This window comes from Momordica charantia (assembly GCF_013281855.1).
Source record: "Momordica charantia cultivar OHB3-1 chromosome 8 unlocalized genomic scaffold, Mcharantia_2.0 BLBB01000008.1, whole genome shotgun sequence".
Taxonomy (NCBI): Eukaryota; Viridiplantae; Streptophyta; class Magnoliopsida; order Cucurbitales; family Cucurbitaceae; genus Momordica; species Momordica charantia.
In genome coordinates, this window is record NW_028275166.1 from 30998991 (window position 1) to 31022085 (window position 23095).

At 32.9% G+C, this 23095-nt stretch overlaps 3 protein-coding genes across 6 annotated transcripts; 2 read left to right on the forward strand and 1 right to left on the reverse strand.

Annotated features, from left to right (window-relative positions):
• Positions 1-6537: 6537 nt before the first annotated feature.
• LOC111020874 (Metal-dependent phosphohydrolase) lies at positions 6538-12233 on the reverse strand. Of its 2 annotated transcripts, XM_022297666.2 has the most exons (8): positions 11919-12230; positions 11508-11632; positions 11333-11370; positions 11063-11173; positions 10865-10944; positions 8830-8866; positions 8262-8303; positions 6538-7027 (listed from the first exon to the last, which is right to left on the reverse strand). In XM_022297666.2, the coding sequence occupies exons 1-8, from the start codon at positions 12060-12062 to the stop codon at positions 6924-6926; spliced, it is 681 nt and encodes a 226-aa protein (XP_022153358.1). In that variant the 5' UTR covers positions 12063-12230; the 3' UTR covers positions 6538-6923. The 2 variants fall into 2 exon arrangements, with proteins under 2 accessions (XP_022153358.1, XP_087983531.1); XM_088127405.1 differs by lacking the exon at positions 8830-8866 and having other exon boundaries at positions 11919-12233.
• A 1035-nt stretch (positions 12234-13268) lies between these two features.
• Positions 13269-17428, forward strand: TPR1 (Tetratricopeptide repeat (TPR)-like superfamily protein). The gene is made up of 5 exons (XM_022297693.2): positions 13269-13642; positions 14484-14663; positions 16001-16127; positions 16287-16400; positions 17168-17428. Exons 1-5 carry the CDS (start codon positions 13388-13390, stop codon positions 17281-17283), a joined length of 792 nt encoding a protein of 263 aa, XP_022153385.1. The 5' UTR covers positions 13269-13387; the 3' UTR covers positions 17284-17428.
• A 1272-nt stretch (positions 17429-18700) lies between these two features.
• On the forward strand, positions 18701-23077 carry LOC111020872 (uncharacterized). Of its 3 annotated transcripts, none has more exons than XR_015792783.1 (6): positions 18701-18922; positions 19917-20110; positions 21135-21219; positions 22038-22103; positions 22197-22511; positions 22680-23077. XR_015792783.1 is itself a non-coding variant. In XM_022297665.2 (5 exons), the coding sequence occupies exons 1-5, from the start codon at positions 18839-18841 to the stop codon at positions 22287-22289; spliced, it is 522 nt and encodes a 173-aa protein (XP_022153357.1). In that variant the 5' UTR covers positions 18701-18838; the 3' UTR covers positions 22290-22586. The 3 variants fall into 3 exon arrangements, 1 of the variants encoding a protein (XP_022153357.1); XR_015792784.1 differs by having other exon boundaries at positions 22685-23077; XM_022297665.2 differs by lacking the exon at positions 22680-23077 and having other exon boundaries at positions 22197-22586.
• The last annotated feature ends 18 nt before the right edge of the window (positions 23078-23095 follow it).

A 23095-nucleotide genomic window follows, 5' to 3' on the forward strand; every position in this document is an offset into this window, starting at 1 on the left:
TTTTCTTTTCTTTTTAATTCTCTCACTCTCTCTCGCTCTTTTTTTAATATAATTTTCTAGGATTTTCTATTCCATTTTCCCGGAAAATGAAATGGATGAGAGATGGGCAAAAGTAAAACATGGTAATATTTTTTGTTTAAAGAAAATTCCCAAAAGAGAATATTCTTTGCTTCGAGGGCAGTGAAATTTGAAGATGAGCTTGCCCTATTTCTCTGTACTCTTTTTTTTTTTTTTTTTTTATGTGTAAAGGAAAAGGAAGCTTGAACTCGTTTCTTTAGTCAGCGATTTCCGTGAATTTTATTTAGATTTATTTTCTTTTCTTTTTTAAATTATGATTTGGTTTAAGGGCGTGGAGTGTACGCGCTTGGGAGGAGCGTGGTTGTGGTGAGAGAACAAAGTGGGCCCGACAATATTTATATACTTAGAGAAGTGACAGCTAAGAGAGGTTTTTGGTTGACGATGGAGGACCGTAATATCCGGTGAAAACGTGGGACCCACTTTTCGCTTTCGTAAAAATAAAGTCGTACGGTAGCCGTTGGATTCGGCTGAAAATTATTTTTCAGTCAGATACGGTGTTTTTCCAGCTGGCAAAGTGGTCCCCACACGCCGCGAGAGTTCGCTTCCTCTGCCGACAGGTGACGAAGCTTCTCGGGGGTAATTCGGGTACTTTTCAATTTTGCAATTGCTGCGCGCTCCCATTCTTTTTCTTTCGTACTCGTGTACCCACAAATTCAACTTTTTTTTTTTAATAACAATTTTGATTAAAAAATTTTCAATTGATTTCGTTTTTGTTGTTTGAAATTTGAATATAATTATCTGTTTTAATGGAGGCCAAATTCTTATTTCAATTAAATTGTTTCTAGAAAATCCGCCACATTAAAATTAAATTCTAGGAGGTCTATTGATAATCCTGCATTCAGAATGTTGTTAATATCATAATCTAAATGGTACATCAAAGCAAAAGTTTCTAGATCATGTATTTATTTATTTTTTTACTAAAACGATCAGATTTGGTAGGATTTTAGAGAATTTCAAATTAAATTATTTATTTAACTCTATCCTATTTTAGTATTTAATTAATAAATTTAAATTAAGAGCCTAGACTTTTATTTTTTATTTTTTCTTCATTTTCAGACGAGATAGAGAATTTCAAATCATGAACTATCCATAATGGTTCATCTTAAGTCATTAGCGACAAGAAAAAAGAAACGTTCACCCCAACATCATCCCAACTTAGCTATAATAGTCAAAGCATCGTTATCATCAACCTGAGTTCACCTCTTTGAACTTAAATATAAAGTTCACATTATTCATTAGGATTCCTTCACATGATCACCTCTTATGTCGCAAGATTCGGTGATACATTACATAATCACTCAAATTCATATTCATAAATATGCAACCAATTGATAAACATATTATTTTATTAAGTGGGTCCACATTGTCCTTTTATATCTTTAACAGATATCTTCAAACAAAAATTTCAAAAGGAAACAAAACACATTGGCCTTTTTTTTCACCTTCATCCAAACTTTATTTAATTGTTGTGTATGAAAGCTTTTATGAGATGGAGGCATATGTTCCAATAATCTTTATTTCCCTCTTTAAAGTAGTAACCATCAAGATGGCTTGTCATAAAAGAGAAAATGATGTACATTTTCCATCATTATCCCTTCATTTTGTTATTTTTTTTTTCAATTTTTTGAAATCGATGTCGTGTGGCTCAAATTTCTGTAACGAGTCTGGTTGCCTAGACTAAGCAACACTACGACCAGTACATGGTTCAACATAAGACTTCATAGTAGGTGATACAAAAAAATCTCATCTCCTTTGCCACTGCGTCATCTCCAAGAGGCATCCCTTCATTTTATTTGAATAATTATTTTATGATTTAAATACTATTTTGGTCTCGATGCTTTTAGTTTTTGTTCATTTTGATTTTTTACTTTCAAAACGTGGTTTCTACTTGTAATTTTTGTTCATTTTAGTTCTTATACTTTAAAAACATAGAGTTTAGTCTTGACACTTATTGGTAAAATTTTAACAAAAAAATTTATACACAAAAGCTCATTCATGTAAACTTATAGAATGAAGAATCATGATAAAATTGTGATATCGAAATAAAGGAGACAAATGAAAATGAATAAACCAAAATGAGCATTTTTAAAAAGTACATGGACCAAAATAGATATTTTGAAAATATATAGACTAAAATATATAAAAGTTGATAGTACAATAACCAACGTGAAAATTGTTGTACTAAAAATGTAAAAATAAATAACCAACCTAAAAATTTATTGAAAGTATAGAGACCTAAATAGTATTTAAACTGAATTTTATTTTCTTTATTGGTTTTAAAAAATATATATGTAATAAACAATAACTTTGATTTGAAAAAAAAATCAATTCCCTTGAGGTCTAAGTCATACATTGTGAGAAACTTTATTTAACTTTAATTAAATATTTTATTGTTTTTTCAACTCAATTATGAGTGTTTTGCCACGCTCTTAATGTTTGATGATTTATTTATAATAAGAAGAAGTTTAAATTAAGCAAAACATTATTAATTAAAAAAAAAACCATTATACCTACCGACACTTTTGTAATGGCCATTTTTAGTAGCTAACACGTGGAAGATTTCTACTGGTTGAGTAAAGTTGAAAATAAGAGAGAGAGAGAGAAAGTGGAGATTTTCAAGACCAAAATGGACAAGCAATAAGCATAATGCCTATTTTTTTAACTAAATATTTTTTTCTTACCTTCGCAAAAAAAAAATATTTTTTTTTCCCTTTTTCTCTTCGTCTTTATTATTATTTTTTTATTTTTATTAATGTCATCATGCTTATCGTGTTTTTAAAAATTATAATAGGACAAATTTGTCACCGGCAACGTGATTGGCCGGTTTGTTTAAAACACGCGTGGGCCCCACTACTTTTCTTTTCGTGGCATCTTTTGGTTGATTTTTTCTCTCTCTCTTTTCTATCATTTATTTTGATTTAATTACTCCAGGTTATAAAAAATTATCGGAACTTATCCGTCAGCTGTTGTTTTGCTGGTCACTATTAAATTTTTTATAAGTTAGAAAAAAAAATACAAAAAATATTATTCTTTTCTCTGTTTCTATAATGTTGACCATTAAATATTAAGTATGGTTGTTTTGTAATATATATATATATATTTTTTGTCCAACCGATTAATGGAGGTCATGTTGGAAAGAACCATTTTTTCAATTTTCTTTTTATAATAAGAAAAAAAAGAGAAGGGATAACACATTGGAAAATTTTGGGGAATTAAAATGATATTTTCTTGGAAAAGATTTCAAATTAATTTTTTCTTTTTTGATTAACAAGGTAAAAATAATAATAATAATTTTTTTTTAAGTACAACATGTGGAGTGGGGATCAAACTGACAATCTTTTAGTTGTATATGTCAATTATCGCTTATCTATGTTCATTTTGATAATGATAAAAGAAAATAGTATCACAAAACGAAAAATATACATTGGTGAAAAAAATATTTGTCTTATCTAACCTAATCTATTTTATACTATGACAAAAAATTGTATTCAGTCAATTAACATACAGAAGGGGGAGAAAAAGGTTAATATGTTGCCCTATTATTACATAATAGAATTTAGGTGTGGTTTGATAAATATTTTATTTTTAGTTTTTTGTTTTTAAAAATCACCCTTGTTTTTTTCCCGATTTTATTCATAAGTTTCCATCTCTCTTGAAAACATATTTAAATTTCTAGCCAAATTTCGAAAAAAAATAAAGTTTTAAAACTACTTTTTGTTTTGTTTTTTTCAAAAAAAAGGGCAAATTTAAAAACAAAAATAAAGTTTTAAAACTACTTTTTGTTTTCTTCAAAAAAAAATTGCTAGATTTAAAAAAAAAAAACTGTATAATAATACAAAAGAACACATAGATCAGTCAATGGGGCAGCAGGTTCGGCATCCACTAGAAAAGAGAGAATCCAATTCAGATAACCACGCCTCTGCGTGGCGAAGGTAATATTTTTAAGTCTAATCTTTAAAAATAGAAAAATACAAAAACGAAATCCTCATCAACCTTTAAGAGGCATTTACTTAAATGTATAAAATAAATATGTATTTTTAAATTTTAAAAAATAGCAATATTTAAATCAAACTAACATTTAAATGTAATAGGAAAAATTGCCTATTAAACTTTTTCTATCCAAACAGAACTGTCTTTTTTTTTAGTACACTGTCTCTTCTTACCTATAGGGTCGATTTGAAATGAGATATTCTTATATTTTTTATTAAAAAAAAAAAGAACCCTTGACTTTTTGTAATTTTTTTTTAAATATTAAATCTGTTGATGTTAAGCAATCCCTTAAGTTGAATCAAGTAAGTGGCTATCATTTTCTTGGCTTCTTTTGATTTAATTCAATGATAGGGTTCTCACAACAACTTCTAAATAAAAATAGTCCCCCCTTTAATCATTATAATGAAATTTTTATATATATATTTTTAATTATTTTCCAAACCTAAGTTTTAGATATTTACAAATCTCAAGGATGAAGTGCAAAACACATGGTCTATACATAAATATATGTTTAAATTTTATTTTCCTCACTCAACTTTAAAAGGTGTATTTTACTCTTAGAAAAATAATCATTTTCGACCTTACTTTTATATTAAGTTTAACATATTATTGCATAGCTTAGGTGAAGGGCGAAGAAGGCCCCCTTCTGGGATGGCCCGAGCCATCAGTGAGATACCACTCTGGAAGAGTTAGAATTTTAACCTCAAGACCTACTGGCAACATATATTGGAGAAGAGTATTGGGTAAGTAGATATTAGATGGCAAAATAATATACCAAGGACAAAAAATGTTACTTTTTGTAAGTTTACGAACCAAAATGATTATTACCTTTAAAGTTCAGTGACCAAAATAAGATTAAGCCGGTTAAAAATATACTTTTGGTCTCGTTAAAGTAATGATTTAGTTCATGAATTTTAATTTGTAACAATTTAGTCCATATCCTTTGAAATTGGTAACAATTTAGCTCATAAACTTTAATATATAACAAATATAGTCCTTATTAATTTAAAGTTTGTAAGGATTTAGTTCCCATGGTGAAAAATGTTAAAATTGAATAGGGTTTCTTATTTATGTAGATCGATAAACTAATAAACAACCAAAATGTTTTAATAAACTACAAAACACTAAATCGCTATATAATAAAAATCAATAGTTTTGACGAAGTTTTTTCACAGTAGGAACTAAATTTGTTACATAATAAAATTTAGGGACTAAATTTTCACAAATTTAAAAACATCGGGATTAAGTCGTTAGTTTTACTACAGTACCAAAAGTATTTTTTAACCATACCATAAATATAATAGGTTAACTATTTTTGAAAAATATATGAATGATGGTTGGTTGGTGTTAGACAATCTCTTTAGGTTGGAGGAGGAAAGTGACAAATGAGTGAGTTGTCTTTTTTAGCTACCTTTGGTCATATTCTAATAGAAGTCATTAAGAATTAAAAGATTACCAATCTTAAATTAAAGAGGAATTAAAAATGAAAAATCCAAACTAACCAAAAATAGAAAAATTCAACCATTTTTTATTTATACTAATTTAACTTGTTTAACTCCATAAAATCATAATTCAGAGTTTAAGAACACAATTAAAACATTCTAAATTGGTACTTTAATTTAAATTCTAAAATACGTGATATCATTTTTGGTTAATGAATTTAAACATTTTGTGGTGATAAAATGTTTCTTTTAAAAAATTAAGACATAAAATATTAATACTTTAAAAATTATACTAAATTGAAATTTATTAAAAGGAGCAAAATTTTTTATATATTTTTATTATTTATAATATTAAGGCATTGAATTTGGAGAGGTTTTATTTGTTGATAATTACCTTTCAAAATTCTAGAGAAAAATCACATCCAAATTTAGGTTAACTAGAAGTGACATTTACCAAAAATTATTCACCTACTACCTATGATTCAAAAAATGGTTAAAAGTTCACATCCCTAATATTGGATACATTTTATCTAACTCTCGAGACATTCTTTGTATTATTCTTCATGTTATTTTGCTAAATTTGATCACTCTCATCGTTGTTGGCACTTAAATCTCTTCTACGATTCAAAATTTTTAATCCTATAGATACCCTAAAAATATTTATAAAAGTTGGAAGACCGAAAAACAAAACATGTAAAATATTAAAGTCCATAACAAAAAAATACATAAAAGTTCAAATAGTTTAAACTTATTAATTATTATTTTGAAACTCTATGCCACCTGCCTTAAAATTAATTTTGATATGCTTTGCAGCACCAAATATTATAGGATCAAGCAACCGTCCCTTGAAATTAGTCAAGGTGCGCATAAGTTGACCTAGACACTCACGAATTTGAAAAAAAAAATTATTACTTTGCAACTACCTTCCTTACATTGACATTAATAATGCCTTCTATTGGAGAACTATTATTGGAGAACTATTATTGGAGAACTATTCATCTATTTCAAAAAGGACTCGAGAAGAAAGTTGAGAAATACTCTTTAGATTGACATCTACCCAAACTGAGGGCTTTACTTTCCCAAACACAACCATTCAAGCAATATGTATCAACGTGCTCGGGCTTGAGCAAATATTTCTCGACTTCAGATAATGTTACTCAAACTAGGTGTTCTGTCTTGAGTGTGGTTAGGAGAGGGAAAAGTCCAAGTACCTTGAATTACTTGAGAGTTGATGTAGTTTTTAATCTTTCATCTTCCAGTATAATTTCAATATTTGGTTCCTATATTAGGCCTTTGAGCAGGATGCAAATATGGTCTCTTGCAATTTAACAAAGTAGCTAACAATGGATCATTGATGAGAGTTTTGGCAATTCAACAAACTGTAACCTCGAATTTTGGCTGTAAACTGATATGTTAATTCTCTGGGAATTTGGCTGTTGTGCCATCATTAGCATCCCTTCTTCTCCTTGATACTATTTCAGACGCCCAAGCTCGTCCCAACTCTGTCTGAAACTTTCCTGCACGAAGAACAATGGAATAAGTAGTATTCGGAACCGCATAAAGATAAATAATAATCAGCAAGACCGCTGCCCATTGTAGAACTCAAGTGGTCAAACATTAGTATCTCCCCTCTCTTCTAGGTCGTAGGTTCTCGACCCGTTTTTCACTCTTAATATACCACACAATATTACTGTTTTTTTTTCCTTATTTCTTTTGACTCTCAAGTGAAACTCATACAATAGGTCTGGGAGTTTCATTGTTTCTGTCATGAGAACTGTTCTGAAACATATAAACAAGAAACAAACCACAAGAAACCTAGAACTATTTTAAAGTGATTTTGAAAGATAATGAGTTCGTTTGGTGAGGTTCCTGTTTCTTGTTTTTCGTTTTTAATTTTTGAGAAATACAAGTGTTTGGTAATTGTTTTTGCTTCTCATTTCTCATTTTTAAGAAATGTTTCCAAAATTTTTATTCTGTAAAAACTAAATCAAAATTTTAGAGATCAAAACAAGAAACAAGAAATACGATGGATTGTATTTCTTTAAAGAGGAAAAAGTCCAAGTATTTTCAAATAAGAAACAGTTACCAAACATATTCCTTGAATTACCCGAGAGTCGCTGTATTTTTCAGACAATAAATGGTTACCAAACATATTTCTGCTTCTTTTTTTAATAAAAAAGAAATAACAAGAATCAAGAAAGAGTTACTAAACGCAATTATGTTTTTTTTCAATGAAAAAGAGGAAACGAGAAATAAGAAACAAGAAAAATGACATCGTTACCGAATGAGCCCAAAGTTTTCTACTTTTGAGGAAAACAATAGTTCAGTAGCAACATATTTAGTTAACTAGTAATGGGAGTATACATAAATGCCACTTGGTTTTTTTCTTTATTATTATTTTTTTTAAAACATCTAGTACGTTGACTTGTAATGGGGTTGGCCCCACTAAGGCCTAACCCGTATAGATCAGATCTCAATAACTGAATAGACAGACAGAGAAAGGCTGGACAAGAACAGGTATTCATGTTCCAGACATACCATCTTATCCCAGGATTTGACAATGTGAAGCCAACAGAAAAGCACACACGTGAATGGTGGATTTCCACATTTAAGAACAAGTATTCATGTTCCTGATACTTGTTTTTTGAGATATCACTTTTGTTTCAAACAGTATTAATCATTTAATTTAGAATTAAATTAGTAAAGGAGAGACTTAATATATATAAGACAGGAAAAGATAAATAAATGTACCGGCAGTTGACTGAAAAAACTCATCCAAATCCTTCCCTTGCTCTGCACATGGAGAAATAACTTTGATTACCTCGATCCATTGTAGTAAAAGATTTTAACTAGACGAGATATTTAAGAATAAAATGATCTAATAACCCTATTGAAAGTCAAAGGGAAATATTACAAGAAATATGTAAATCCAGCAGGTAGCCGTAAAAAGTTAAAACAGAGGGTTATTTGAAAGATGATTGTAAAACCAAATTAAAAGGTTTAGGTAGATTGATCCCAGTCTGTGATATTAGCACATGATATTATTAAGAACATGAAAGAAACAAAAATATCGTGACAACCAACAAGACTGAAATATTCCATACATATTCCCCCCGATCTAACTTTGGCACTCATTTACTGAATTGTGGTGGGTAAGAAATTTTATTGGCAGGTGCAGGCATAAGTTGCTTAGATTATGTTGCCTTTTCTCGCGTTCTTGCTTTTCTTAATGAACCCAGTTGATTAGATGAACCGGCTAAGTTATGACCGAGAAAGAGTAAAAATATGTGTTGGTAGATACCAAGAAAAGAAGACTGACCATTTTCATATTCTAAAGCTTGAAGAATCATCTCCACCTGAAGGAAACCATGAAAAAGTAAATAAAGGCTGGCCACAGCAAGCATCAAATAGAACTTCTTTTCTTTTTTTTTTCTTTGATAAGAAACCGAACTTTTCATTTGAGAAAAATGAAAACAAAACAGAATTACAAGGGCATACAAAAACACAGCCCCGAAAAAGGAAGCTAGCCTAGAGAAAGGGCTTCCAATCCAAAAGAATATGACTTAGCTGATAATTACAGAATAAATTCGAAACAGACCCCCATAAAGAAACATTAAACCTAACAAGGTCCCAGACAAACTCCACTCTCTTTCCACCCCCTAACGATTCTATTGTTTCTTTCCTCTCAAATACCCCACAAAATTGCAAAGAACCCCACCCGCCAAAAGAAACTCCCTTTCTCGCGAAAGGGAGAATACAACAACACTTCCTCCACCATTGACACTCACTCTCTATGACGAGCCCAAGAAATATCAAATATCTCAAAGAACCGGCCCCAAATGTTCTGGGAAAACTGGCATTGCCATAAAATATGGTCAAGGTCCTCGGAATCCCGCTTACAAAGAACGCACCACTGCGGCCCCAAGTAAAAAGAAGAACGCTTCTGAATATGATCCATAGTGTTGACCTTCCAAAGTAAGACCTGCCACACAAAATTTTTATCTTCTTCGGTATCTTCACTTTCCACAGCACGGTAAACACCGTGGCCGCAGGGGGAGAAGTAGGGGAACATAAGAGTTTAAAGAAGGAACTAGAGGAGAAGCCCCTAGAAGGGTTAGGGGACGAAGCACGGAAGTCCTTCCTATCACAAAAGAGAGAAACTGCAGAGAGCAATAGAATCAACTCAGACATTTCTCAAGACTATCTATCAGTTAAGGATCGAGAGAGACCTAGAGATAAAGACAACCCATCCTCCCCATTCCCCAACACCGAGGCCACTGAGTGCAGCCTTTTGTGTGACAAATGAAAGATGCGAGGAAACAAAAGACAAAGAGGCTTTTCCCCCACCCAAGTGTCTTCCCAAAAATAAGTATCAGGACCATCCCCCACTGTACAAGTTAGGAATTGAGAGAAAAAAGGAAAACCTGTGGAAATAGCCTTCCAGGGGTTATTCGAACTAGCCTTAAGCCCTCCGCCAGCCACCCAATCAAAGGGATGAGGACCGTACTTACTCACAATGACCCTCCGCCACAAAGCATTAGGTTCATGGAAGAAATGCCACAACCATTTAGCCAGAAGCGCATCATTTTTGCGCCTCAAGTTCCCAATACCCAAACCTCCAGCCTTAGTCGACTTGACAACTGTCTCCCAATTAACTGCATGAGCCCCACCCCCCTCATCCACCCCCTCCCACAAAAAATCTCTCATGATTTTTTCCAAAGTCTTGCAAACCGCCACAGGAGCTTTAAAAAGAGAAAAATAGTACGTTGGGATTCTGCTTAAAACCGCTTGAATGAGAGTTAATCTCCCTCCTTTCAAGAAAAAACTTTTCTTCCACAACGATAAACGCTTCTGAAACTTCTCTAGCATTGGGTTCCAGAAACAAGAAATTCTTTGCAGCCAGCATAATAATCAAATACACCTATCATGTTTACTACCTGGTCACACTGCTACATTCCAATCATGCTCACATGGAACACTTAAAATATCTTATTCTATACCATTCTCGTACAAGTTTTGATCAACCAACTACTGCGACAGCAGCCTGCCACTTTTTGCCCATTTAAGCTATGCCTATGGGCTAGCTCCATTGTCTACTGCCAATAATAATTAGCTAATGTAGATGAGAAGTTATTTATCTCGACATCTCTATTTTTAGTATTTATATTTTTATAAATAACTTTGATAAGAAGTGATGAAATTATTGTGCATAGTATACATACAGCATAAGTGAAAAGTGCTTGTTTGAAAGAACTAAAAAAAAAACATCAGTGGGGTCAAGAAGTGATAAAGCATAGCAGATATTGAGCATAAATCTTAGCCATAACATACTAAGCTTACATAGCTTTTTTTACCTTATCAAGATCCTTCACAATTTCAGCTTCTGGCGAACTATTATTCTCATAATCCATCCACAATTCACCTATTTCCTTGGCTGCAATTTACAGCGTATTTAGCTAAGAAAAAACTTGTTGACAGCCAATATATGCAGGAAAAAATACATCCTGACCATTGGGATTGAATCTCAAGAAATGATTGGCTGAATGGCATACCTCTTGGACCACCACCAAGCAATTTGCACATGTGGTCCAATGCTTCTCGTTCTCTTCTATTCTTTTCCAACTTGGAAATCCCATCAAATGGGGTGATATCACCAACAATTGCTGTCCAAGCAATTCACAAGTCATGGACAAAAGTCATTTAATAATAACAGTCCCAACAATTCAAGATAAATATGTTAAGGCTATCACTTGTAAGTACAAATGAGATTGAAGTTGAAGCATCAAAGAATAGAAGAAAGAACACGAGAAAGTATATCTCACCTTCTGCAATGTCATGTACAATTGCCATTTTTATACACCTGAAGATATATACAAAATTACAAATGTAGTATCAAAACACCTTCCACACCATTGCAGGGGTGCTAAAACTCACAACAAATAATGAATAATGAAACAGTTAATACGAGCCAATAGTAAAAGGTGACGAATATCAAACTTGTCCCTATCGATGCCTGGAATATCCGAACTAATGAGCGCCATTATTCCCATTCGATACATATGATCTGCTATGGATTCCGGATCCTTGACTCTTCTCTGAATCCATCCAGTTCTTTTCGTTGTCTAATCCAGATTGCAAGAAAATAACAGAATCAAACATTTAAACATAGCCATCAAGCAAAACCGGGATGAACTTCATACAGAGAACTCCATAATGTTCGCCCAATGAAGACAGACCAAGAAAACATAGCTAATTAATTGGTTAATTATGTAAAGCCCCGAAATCGCCAGTACCCCCCATCTCTGAATTCTATTTTGCTTCCTTTTCCTCGCATTTTCATGAGGAACCCACATATCAAACAAGTACAACGAGCTAATGAATTGTTTAAAGGGCAGCATTTGAGCTTACCTTGAGGCGCTGACAGAGGGTGAGAAAATCGATAGCCGAAGAAGCGGAAGCTGCAATGTCAGCGGAAGAAGTTGCAGAAGGAGGAGGTTTAAGAGCAGCGCCGCCGTCGACGGCCGCCGATGACGGAGGAGCTTCACTTGCCATGGAACAAGCAGGCGATTCAGAGGAAGACTGAGATGAATCAGAGTTGAAGCTCCGGCTGAGTGCAGAAGACGGTTAGGAGAACCAGCAGAGACCGAATTCCACACACAAGATCGAGCTTCACTCTATTGACCTTAACAAATCACAATTATTCGATCCTAAAACATGTATGAGTTTTTTTTTTTAAATTAATAATTCAAGGAATGGTTGAATTTAGAAATTAGTGTTTTGATTGATTAAATTATATTGGGTCATTCTCTTTCAACACGAGCAACTTAGCAGTAAAAGCACCTAATATTTTCAGTAATGACTGGTTTGATAACATTCACATATTTTGTTTACAATTTTTAATAAATGGTACTAAAATTGTGTCATTTTGAAAATAACACATAATTAGAAATACTGTTCTACCATAATTGAATATAAAAGTATGATAAATGTTTAAAAATAATATGACAAAAATAATTCAATATTTAATTTCAAAAATTAATCTCATATAAAAACATGCTATTTTTTATTTTAAAATTGTAGATAACGAAAAATAATAAACCATAAACAATTATCAAATGTAATTATGATTCTATTAATTTTAAAGATAAAATAAGAAGATAAAGTTACTCCACCAACCCTACTAGAAAAAAATGTAGATTTATTTTAACTATGGTGTCACCCACTTATGATTTAATATCTTACTAGTTATCTTGATAACTAAATACAGTAATACCAGACACTTGTCCCATAAAATTAATCGACATGCGTGCTTACATATGATAATAAAAAGGGAAAAAAAGAGACAAAGTTCATTTCGATAGGATCGTCATTTAACTTTTGCACCGAACCATATACCTTGGAGCCATTGCAAGCTATCTTTTGTGCTTACTTTTGATGTTCCTTTTTCTTTTTTTTTTTTTCGAAAATGATTTACCTATATTTGTATTTTAAGTTATATGTATCGAATTTGATGTGATTTTCACTCTTTTTAAGGTAATATATAATTTTATCTTTTTTCATTTTCATAGTTTTTGTGTCTCTAACAATGACAGGAATTTTAAAAAAAAGGGAAAAAAAAGAACCTCGGTCGAGGGGCAAATATTCAGGTGATTTGGGCCTGCTTAGCCCAATATATCATCAGAATATACACGAAGGCCCAAAGGCCCAAAAGCCTAAAAGCCCAAAAGAATCTATTAAGAGGCTTCTGGAAGCCGAACGTCTCCGCTCTTCCAATTTTGTCGAGACTCGAGTCTCTTCTTCTCTTCCTAAAACCCAGAGTCTCTGAACCAAATCATTTCAAAATCTCTTCCGATTTGTCTGTTAATTTGTGGAAGAAAATGGTTCGTATAGAAATGGAGGAAACTGAGGACGCAGTTCCCAGTCCTCCGAAAGCCTCTGCATCGACCACAAAAACGATGGATTCAAGCGGCGGTGCTTCAACATCTAATGCGACCAAAGACCCATCCGATGGCTTCGAGACTGCCAGCGATGGGGAGCTTGGTGACAGTGGCGATGAGCGGCAAGAGCATCCTGATCAACATCCACAAGAGGAGGAGAAAATTCCCGAGCTCACCGAGGATGAGATTAAAGAGGTTTTCCCCACCTCTGAGCTTTGTTTAGTGCTGTTTTTTTGATTCGCAACAGTTTTATATTGCTTTTTGCGATCAGCATTATCGGAGTTGATGATCATGATTGAATTCTTCTTGTACCGGTATCAAATTTTTGACTCTATCTAAAGTAGTCCACGTTTTGATTTTCTGTTCCGTCGATTTTAACTTTATTTGAAGTCGCCTATTCTTTTTACCTCTTGGTAAGTAATGATGTTCAGGTTCTACATTGAAACTTTTTTATGAGAGTTGATGCATGCACATAAGATCATTTATAGTACAAATTGGAATGATTTATGTTTGTGGCGGTGCTACTTCTCCTGAATGTGAAAATGAATTACCTAATTATCGCCTTGATCATGATACCGCGGACTGTTGATTTTGTGTTTTCACAAGCGATGAGAAAAACCTGTTTAGAAATAACTTCAGTTTGTGGGGGATCAAGTGGTGGATAAAATGTGTTGGACCCCAGAGAACGGTAAATATCGTGTTACTTCGTGAATGTGTGGACCATTGGTTATTTGGTTCTTTCTTTTTTCCGGTGTAACTGTTTAGTATCTTGATTTTCCCAGTTGGTTTCAATATAAGTGGCTAAATTGCCCATGATCTACTGACATAATTCGTTAATAGCTTTATCTTAGAATATTTTAAAAAATATATATCAGAAATAGTTCTCTTCTATAGAAAAATCAATCATTTGATCATTTAAGCTGCTGAAATTTTCTTACTATCATGGTATGTTTTTTCTTTATGTGGATTTACAATTTTTTAAGCTCAGTTTTTCTTGAATCGTACGGATCTAATACTATTATTACATATCTGGCAGAAAGCCTTGGCTGAAGCAAATAGTGCAAAGTTAGCGGGCAATAAACTGTTTGGAGAAGGGAAATATGAGGAGGCTATATTAGAGTATGATCGTGCTTTGCAGATTGCTCCAGACATGCCCTCTGCAGTGGAGTTACGGTCTATATGCCATGGAAACCGTGGCGTGTGTTTTCTGAAACTAGTATGTGCTAGATCCTACATTGAAAAAGAATTGCAGTCTGTTTCCATTTTATAGACGTTATTCTCCATCCTTCTTGATGCATTACATGCATTACCATATTTTTATCATGTTTCTACAAATGTCAGTTGTCACTATAGGGTCAATAGGAGCTATTCCTACTTTTACTAACTGTCTACTTTGTTGCTTCTTCTTGGGGGTTGTGGACAAAAACATTTATAATTAATCTGATTTTTGCCAATTGGGGAGGTCTTTTGCAATCCACTTGCCCATTTTCGAGTAGAATTCTCTTTTACCCTTACCATTACAATAGGCATAGGAGAGCATTACTTATTAGTTATGTATTTAGTATTCAAAAGGGGTGAAAAACCACCCAACAAGCAAGCCAACCTATTCGGGAGGGCTGGGAACTCTCCCATACTCTATTTCCTACCAAAATAATGATATATCCAAGCACATGTCCCTCTCTGCCTGCCATATATACTGGTCCCAAAAGTTTTAACTAACTTATAGAGAATCAATTACCCTTTTTACCTTTCCTAGCATAAACATTCTTGATGGAAGCCTAACAGATTATTGGTTTGGTTTCAATATGTTAGTTTCTTATCCTTGAAAAGAAAAAAAAGATTGAAGCCACTTGAATCTTCAGAAGTCACTTGAAAATTAATGTTCTTCAACAAGTGAGGACCTTGAGGATTATTTTGATGTCTGTTCCACATCTGAAATTTTTCTTACATATTAGGCACTAAATATTATGCAATATCTTTTAACTTTTTGTCGTGTAAACTACGCGCGTTTTCAATTATGCACAAAACTGTCGTTTTTTTAACTGTTAAATAAGTTCCAAATGCAATTATACTAGTCCTTCGAGTTTGGCCTATTTTAGAGGTCGTCCAAAGGTCAATCCTCAGCCATTGTTTTTTTTAATACAACAAGTAGGGTGGAGGATTCGTACTCGTGACCTCTTGGTAAGAGAAATGTGCCAATTAGCATTGAGCTAAGCTTGTATTGGCCAATCCTCAGCCATTGTTGTGGATAGTAATAGTCAAATTCGGAAAATGACAGTTGTGCATATCAATCATGATTTATGCAATCCTCTATGTCTATGGAGAAAGTCTAGCATTTTCTGGTATTGGAAATTTTTTTTGGAGGTTGTCTTCTGAAATTACTTTGTTTGGTAAACATGATTTATGTCTGACTGCTGCCTTTTTCCATTAAGATAAATCGAAACTAGAACTTTCCTCTGAAATTTTGCTTCAATTCCACATTTTATTTCATGCCAGCAGGACAGTATGTGTTTGCATATTGTAATTAATTACATTGATGGTAAACTTTTGTAGGAAAAGTATAATGATACGATCAAGGAATGCACAAAGGCAATTGAACTGAATCCTGCATATATCAAAGCTTTGTCTAGAAGAGGAGAGGCTCATGAAAAGCTTGAAAATTTTGAGGAGGCTATTCATGGTAAACTCTGCTTTGCTTATAGTACTGTTATTATGGTCAGTCTGTATGGCAGTTGTTTTCTTTTGTTCTTTCCAGCATGTCCTTGAACTGTTAATAAGCACCCTTTCTCAATTTTTATTTACCAACACATGGGGTCATATATATTTCATTTACTTGAAGATATGAAAAAGATATTGGAATTGGATTCCTCAAATGTGCAAGCTAGAAAAGCCATTTGTCGCCTGGAACCACTGGCTGAACAAAAACGAGAAAAGATGAAGGAGGAGATGATTGGTAAGCCTTATACTGTTTTCCAATTTTCTTTTCTTTTCTTTTTTTCTTTTTTCATTCTTTTTTTTTAAAATATCATATTGATGAAGGAGGAGATGATTGGTAAGCCTTATACTGTTTTCCAATCTTCTTTTCTTTTCTTTTTTTTTTCTTTTTTCTTTCTTTTTTTTTAAATATCATATTTCATTCTTTTTTGTCTTCAGAACTCGCTTCACCTGCTATTGGAAATTTAGCCAACAAAGTTTACATTCTTAACTGAAAACTTTAAAAATAATAATTCTTTTACATTTATTTATTTAGAATGAACTAGAGGCATATTGGTGTAGTGGTATTGGGTATGGGTTTGGTGTTGAGGGACTTTGATACTCTGCCTAGTGCCTACTTAAGATATTAAGCTGAATGTTGTAAAGGTGAAGCTGACTCTAACCGTCACAGATGTAAAGAAAATACATGCCACCAGATATTTTTTGCATTCAGCATGTGTATATAGATGAGAAAATACGCTGGGCGTGGGTGCCCTTGGGTATAGGGGAGAAAAGTTCCGGCTCTCAATTATAAAAAATATATATATAGATAGATGAGCAAATATGCCTTTATTTATATATTATTATTTTTGAGATTTTCCCTTCCTCAATTTCTACCTACCCTTGTTTTAGTTTTCCCCCTGGGCCTGTTCTTTTAATGGAGAAGCTGTACATTTAGAACTTTGTGTTTTTACATCTTTAGTAGCCCTCAAGGAATCTGAAATGTTATAATTTCTGTTTGAGCAGGAAAGTTGAAAGATGTTGGCAACTCTTTGTTGGGTCGCTTTGGTATGAGCGTGGACAACTTCAAGGCTGTCAAAGATCCCAACACTGGTTCCTATTCAATTTCATTCCAGCGATAGTTTGTCTTATACTCGATTTGTCGATTTGTATTTACGTCCATCGTAAGAGAAAAGTATACGAAAAACCGATACCCGTATGAACTGGGGCATTGTTTATTCCTGGATTTAACGATTAATTATATAACTGATGGTAGTGTTTGAATTCTGGGATATGGTTTACTTCGTTTTGCAGATGGCAAATTGGTGCTGTTTTCCTGTGGATGGCACGTTATTTATTGGTTTATGCCTTGTGATTGTGGACTCTATTCATTTCTCTTCAATGACAAAGGTGTGATGCAAGCTTTCTTCTAGATTTTTTCGGTGTCTCGGGGCTGTAATTAGATACGAGTTAAATGTACTCTACTCGTAGCAGGAGATACCATCGTGACTTGACTTCGTGAGAAATGCCATCTTAAATCGTTTTTTTTAGTTTTCTATTGTTTTCCCTTTTTTCTTTTCAGTCTGTTCTACTTTAATTGGTTTTTAGTGAGCTCTTTTTTTCTTTCAAATATATATAATGTGAAATTTCGACTTGGACAAATTTTGATTATGTTTGCAAATGGAAAGAAACTAAAAATCTTGAGGGCATCTTTAAAATTTGCTAAATGATAAACCTCTCTTTTGTCAAATCGTTTAGGAAAAAAAAAATGCGAATGTTAATCCAAATATATCTCTACGGCTTCTTCCCACCTAATTTTTATAATGTAATATTCTAAAAAGAAGATAGTGATAATTTTTTTACAATTTTGAAGTATATTTCATTTGTCTATTACATCCTTTTTTTTTCACATTTCTCGTCTCATACGATGAAAAGTCCTATAGTGTGTTCGGAGAAAAGTAATTTTTAAATAAAATTTGCCAACAATCTTTTTTTTTTTTTGAAGACTTACTCGAGGGTGTGTTAAGTGATTTTAAAGTACTAAAAGTTATTTTAAAAAAATTTAAAATTTTCGGTGAAAAAGCAAAGAAGAAAAACTTAATTACTTTAAAAACCTTCTTTTTAAAAGAAAACAAGCAATCATATATATAAAATAAGGTTTTTAAAGAAAACAATCATATATATATATATAAAAGACTTACTTTAAAGTGGTTGAAACTATTATAGTTCATGGAGGTAAGATGATTATTAAAAAGCGCACAGAGAAATTATTAAATTTAAAGATACAACCTCAAATTTTGATTATATTTATTATCGAGGTAAAATATGTAATCATTAAATAATATTTATATTTATAGCATTAAGTTTAAATTTTACAAAAACATCATAATTTAAAAATTTATATAATCACGTGACAAAAGTCATTATTATGATTTAAGAAAAAAATTAAGTAACAATATTTTTATAAATATATATTTATTTTATGACCATTTATTTATTATTATTTCCCTTAAAAAAAAGGAAAAGTCTAAAATAAAATGCGAACAAATTTATCCTAAATTCTCTTTTACATCTCATGGTCTTACCAACCCCGATTTGCGCGTGAAATCAGATGCGCCATTGTTTCTCCTCCTCGCTTCATTCTGGTGCCCTGCTGCAATAGCTAACAATTTGCTTCTCCGAACCGGCAAAGCGAAGATGGCTAACCAAGGTGCGAAGAAGCGCAAGGAAGAGAATGTTCGTCACATGGCCAATCTCCGCCGCCTCATCATTGCCTGCAACGTAACGATTTCATTCAAATTTTGTTCAATTTTATATCCGTTTCATTATTGCTATTAGTAATTTAGTATTCGTGTTGATAATGAGTATACTTGTTGTAAGATTTTCTGGAGTCCAAATTCAATCGGATTTTCCTTAATTTTGACTTGGAATTCCGAGCTGGAAGCAATTTTAGGATGATGTGCTTGTTTCATTACGAAGCTTCAATCAATTGCGTCCTTGTGTTGATAATCGAGTTATACTTGTTATAGTCAAAATTTTAATCCATTTTGTTTTCTTTGCACACTTTTGAAATTTGACTTTGAATTCCGAGCTAGAGTAATTATAGAATGATGTTGATACTCGGTTGCGTCCATCCTAGACTTCGAATTCGGAGCTAAAGTAATTGTGGGATGATGCACTTGTTTCGTAAAGAAGCAACAATCGATTGCGTCCTCTGTTCGTCAGCTGAAAATTTCAATTATCAGATTGATTTTCAGTACTTTGATTTCTTAACAAAACGGATTCATACCGTAAAGTGTAAACATCCAATGGTGAAGGCAGTTTTTACTTATTTATTTATTGGGTAGAAATCTGCAAATGTATGATCTCTAGATCAGGCTGTTGTAAATTAAAGTCGAGCAGGTGTCAATGCATGCACGGGAGAAACATAGGAATGTAGGGTCTAGAGTATTCTCTTCACAGCAATATGAGATGACTCGATAACTTTAAGGATGAAGAACTAATTTAGGTTGTCTATGTTACATGCAGTACGCTTAGGGTTTATTTTTTATTTGCAAATTCTTATAAGGATTACTATTTTTTTGTGTCAAAGGGATAAGCACTCTTCTGTGAATATTCTGGAACTTCATCATGTAATTTAGTCATTTAGTTTAACTTTTTTTATTTGAACTGTAACCATCATTCATAAAGCCCAAGAGCACCGTGTTGCTTATTGGAACTGGTATGACTTCATTGTTTTGTTGTTTATTTTATGTAACTTGAGTTGTTTATGCAGGTTATCTATATCATGGTTCGGCTGCTGATTTTTCATTCAAGTTTCACTTGGAAACATTGGATTGGTCTGATTGTCACATCAGCAGCTTATTTTATTCCTTACAATCAACTTGCCAAAATGGCTAACCCAACCTACGGTGATGATGGTGAACTTCTAGATGGTGGGTTTGATATGAGTACGGGTGGAATTTGTGGGTATGTCTTCAGTCTTCTTCATGTTTATCATTAAATGTCAGTTTTGTGCATGTTTTTATCTTCTTTATATAGAGTATAATCTTTGAATACAGATCTGACTTATATAATTGTTCCGTGACCAAATCTTAAGTGAACCATAGCTCTGGAACTGGAACATGCTAAGAATTGGTATGATATTGTTAACCAAAGATCAAATCTTATTGGGGAAGCTGAAGGTATTTTCATGGTTGTCATTACAAAATTCAATACTAAATGTGAGAAATGGTAGTGATGTGCAAATTGGATTCACTGATCTCCAACTACAGTATTTTATCCTATTACAGTTCCCTCTCTGAATTAAATTTCCTTCCCTCGAGTTCATGACCCAAATTGACTTTCATTTATTGCATTGTAAATTGCTATTTAGTTTACTTGTCAATTGGATTATTGACTCTCAATAAAGACAATATACATAAATATCATGGTTGTTTGACCAGTTTCTTTACTATTATCTTTGTCTTTTCTTGCTTGAGGAAATCTCAAAATGGATATAAACATATAAGCAAGCTTGCAGGTAAAGAGGTATCAGGTTTAAATTTTTTGGGAAATGGTCCCGCTTCACTGATTGCTTTAAACAATTGATGTCAGTTAGATCATCAACATGACTTGTGTAGTCAATCCGTACTGCTATTTTTTACCTTACAAACAATTGATGTTAGTTAGATCATTAATGTGACTCGTAATTAAAGTAATTTATATGGTGATTGCTTTGGGATTTCTGGTAAAGCTACACCAGCTGTGGATCATAGATACCAGTCCTGTGAAGCCTCATGGCACTGACATTGTGTGAAAGATGCACCTGGGACAGGTGTCACTGCCATAGTGAGAGTTGAATAGGCAGAACTTGTATCGGGTTAAAATCCCATATCTCCTCTCTCTATAGTGGTTTGCATTATATCTATGTCTAGCCTTCCATCCATAACTAGTTTCTTGGTATTTCAATAATTATGTGAAACATTTTCATGGGTCATCTTGTTTTCTGCAGCTACTTGCATGACGTGATCTACATTACAAGCTTTGTGCAAATAATGTCAATTGTCTCTGGGAAGTTTTGGTATACCTACCTTGTGGTAAGTTCCATATAATTTTGAGACTGAACTTAAGACAGATTTAGTATAATATATAGCCTAGACCTCGCCATGTTATTTGGGTGTGAAATATTTGAACTTGGGGTCTTGTTCGATTCTGTCTTCATTTCTAAAGGATATAATTATTTAATGATTTCTTTATGGCTAAAAGAGGTATAAGCATCATCAGCATTATATATTTTTGGCAAAAATTGGTAGGAATTGTTGTACTGCGAGACTAGCATTTTTTTTTTAATATTATTATTATTTTTTTTATATACATGAGTCAGCTTGCGTGCAGCGAGGTTAGAACTTTCTTGAGACCAGATGACTAAAATATTGTTTCACAAAGTGCATTCGTATGGCTGCATAACTTTTCTCGACTGGATGATATATACCTCGTGCATTTGCTTAAAATTTGTATTTACTGCCATCGCTTCAAACTATTTCTATGCAGTGTTCTCGGCAATAAATACAAAAGAATCATTGCACTTGGCCTAGACTATCTGGCTAAATGCCAAATCATAATCCGTTAGTTTTTAACTGATGAATAACTAGAGTATTTGGCTGAATGACTACAAGAAGTCTCCAAATATTTTGAATCTTTCGTCAAGTTGAAAGTACTATGCCAATGATGCATCTTTCTGAAATGACTTTAATGTTACATATTTACATATATTTATAAATGTTGGTATATCTCTAAACAGGATTTTTATATTACTTATACTAATAAATGTCTGTGCATCTGACGGGAAGAATTCAAAATTATATGCTGTACGACCGACAAGTTATTTAATGCTCATTTGCTCTTTGTTTTGCAGATTCCAGCATTTGGGGCATACAAATCTTCTGGTTTTATTAGGGGACTCTTGTCGCAAGGTTCAGAGGTAATCAAACTCTACTCCAAACGTGATTTCTGAATTTAAAAATGGTCCAATCTTCTCTCTTTTCATTTTGGCGTATACCGGTGTGTCATATAGGATGTAGCTGAGGATGAGAAAACTCGCAAGAAGAGAGAAAAGATGGAGAAGAAAGCTTCAAGAGTGAAGTTTTTGAAGACCAAGAATAGATAATCTTCTTTTCGAAAATCAACAGAAGCAACTCGATGCAATCAATTTGACCATAGACGCTGTCAAGTTTTAGGTATCACTGGAAGTTAGTTTGAGCGAAAAGTTTGTGTATTGATCTGACTAAATATAACAGGAATAAGGGGCAGAAGTGTATCATTGTAACCTCCATTCTGTCAACTGAGCATTTAGAAGTGCCCTGTTTCCTCTTTCAAAATGACATCACAGGTTCACCACTTTTACAGCTTTGATTTCATTTTGAGGGATATATATCAAAACAATAGCTTGAAATTTTGTTCTTCATATACATTTTTGCTCCCCATTTCTAATTCTTGGACAATCTAAAGCTCAGCCACATAAAGATAGAGATTATAATTTGATTTTGTTATTTACCAGTAAAGACTAGATTTGTGAGGCACACCATTGGCATGGCAGTCATGCTCTTGAATAAAGCAGGCACAGGCAGGCTTTTTGAATCATGGTGGGTTCAAAAGATTTCATTCAATTTGCAAGGACCATTTGGTTGAATTGAAGGTATGCAAAAAATACTCTTTGCAAGTATTGTTTAGTGCCAATCGACCATTTTGTTCAAATAACAAATTTTCCTAGGAGAAGTTTCGCTCTAAAATTTAGAATTTTTTTACTTTTAAGATTAATGTGTCAAAATTCAGTGTACTGCCTCAATGGGGCAAGGATTCTCCATCTTAAAAGGGAGATGGAAAATATATATAGGCTTAAATACTATTTTGGTTCCTGTACTTAGCTTTGGTTTATTTTAGTCCATTACTTTCAAATTTTGTTCATTTTAATTC

Coding starts and splice junctions, on each gene's coding strand:
- LOC111020874 (XM_022297666.2), bottom strand. CDS start 12,062: ATGGCAAGTGAAGCTCCTCCGTCATCGGCGGCCGTCGACGGCGGCGCT. Junction 10,945..11,062: donor GCTTGGTGGTGGTCCAAGAG/GTATGCCATTCA, acceptor TGTAAATTGCAG/CCAAGGAAATAGGTGAATTG. Junction 8,867..10,864: donor TTGTGAAGGATCTTGATAAG/GTAAAAAAAGCT, acceptor GGTTTCCTTCAG/GTGGAGATGATTCTTCAAGC.
- TPR1 (XM_022297693.2), top strand. CDS start 13,388: ATGGTTCGTATAGAAATGGAGGAAACTGAGGACGCAGTTCCCAGTCCT. Junction 13,643..14,483: donor CCGAGGATGAGATTAAAGAG/GTTTTCCCCACC, acceptor CATATCTGGCAG/AAAGCCTTGGCTGAAGCAAA. Junction 14,664..16,000: donor GCGTGTGTTTTCTGAAACTA/GTATGTGCTAGA, acceptor AAACTTTTGTAG/GAAAAGTATAATGATACGAT.
- LOC111020872 (XM_022297665.2), top strand. CDS start 18,839: ATGGCTAACCAAGGTGCGAAGAAGCGCAAGGAAGAGAATGTTCGTCAC. Junction 18,923..19,916: donor GCCTCATCATTGCCTGCAAC/GTAACGATTTCA, acceptor TTGTTTATGCAG/GTTATCTATATCATGGTTCG. Junction 21,220..22,037: donor TTTGGTATACCTACCTTGTG/GTAAGTTCCATA, acceptor TTTGTTTTGCAG/ATTCCAGCATTTGGGGCATA.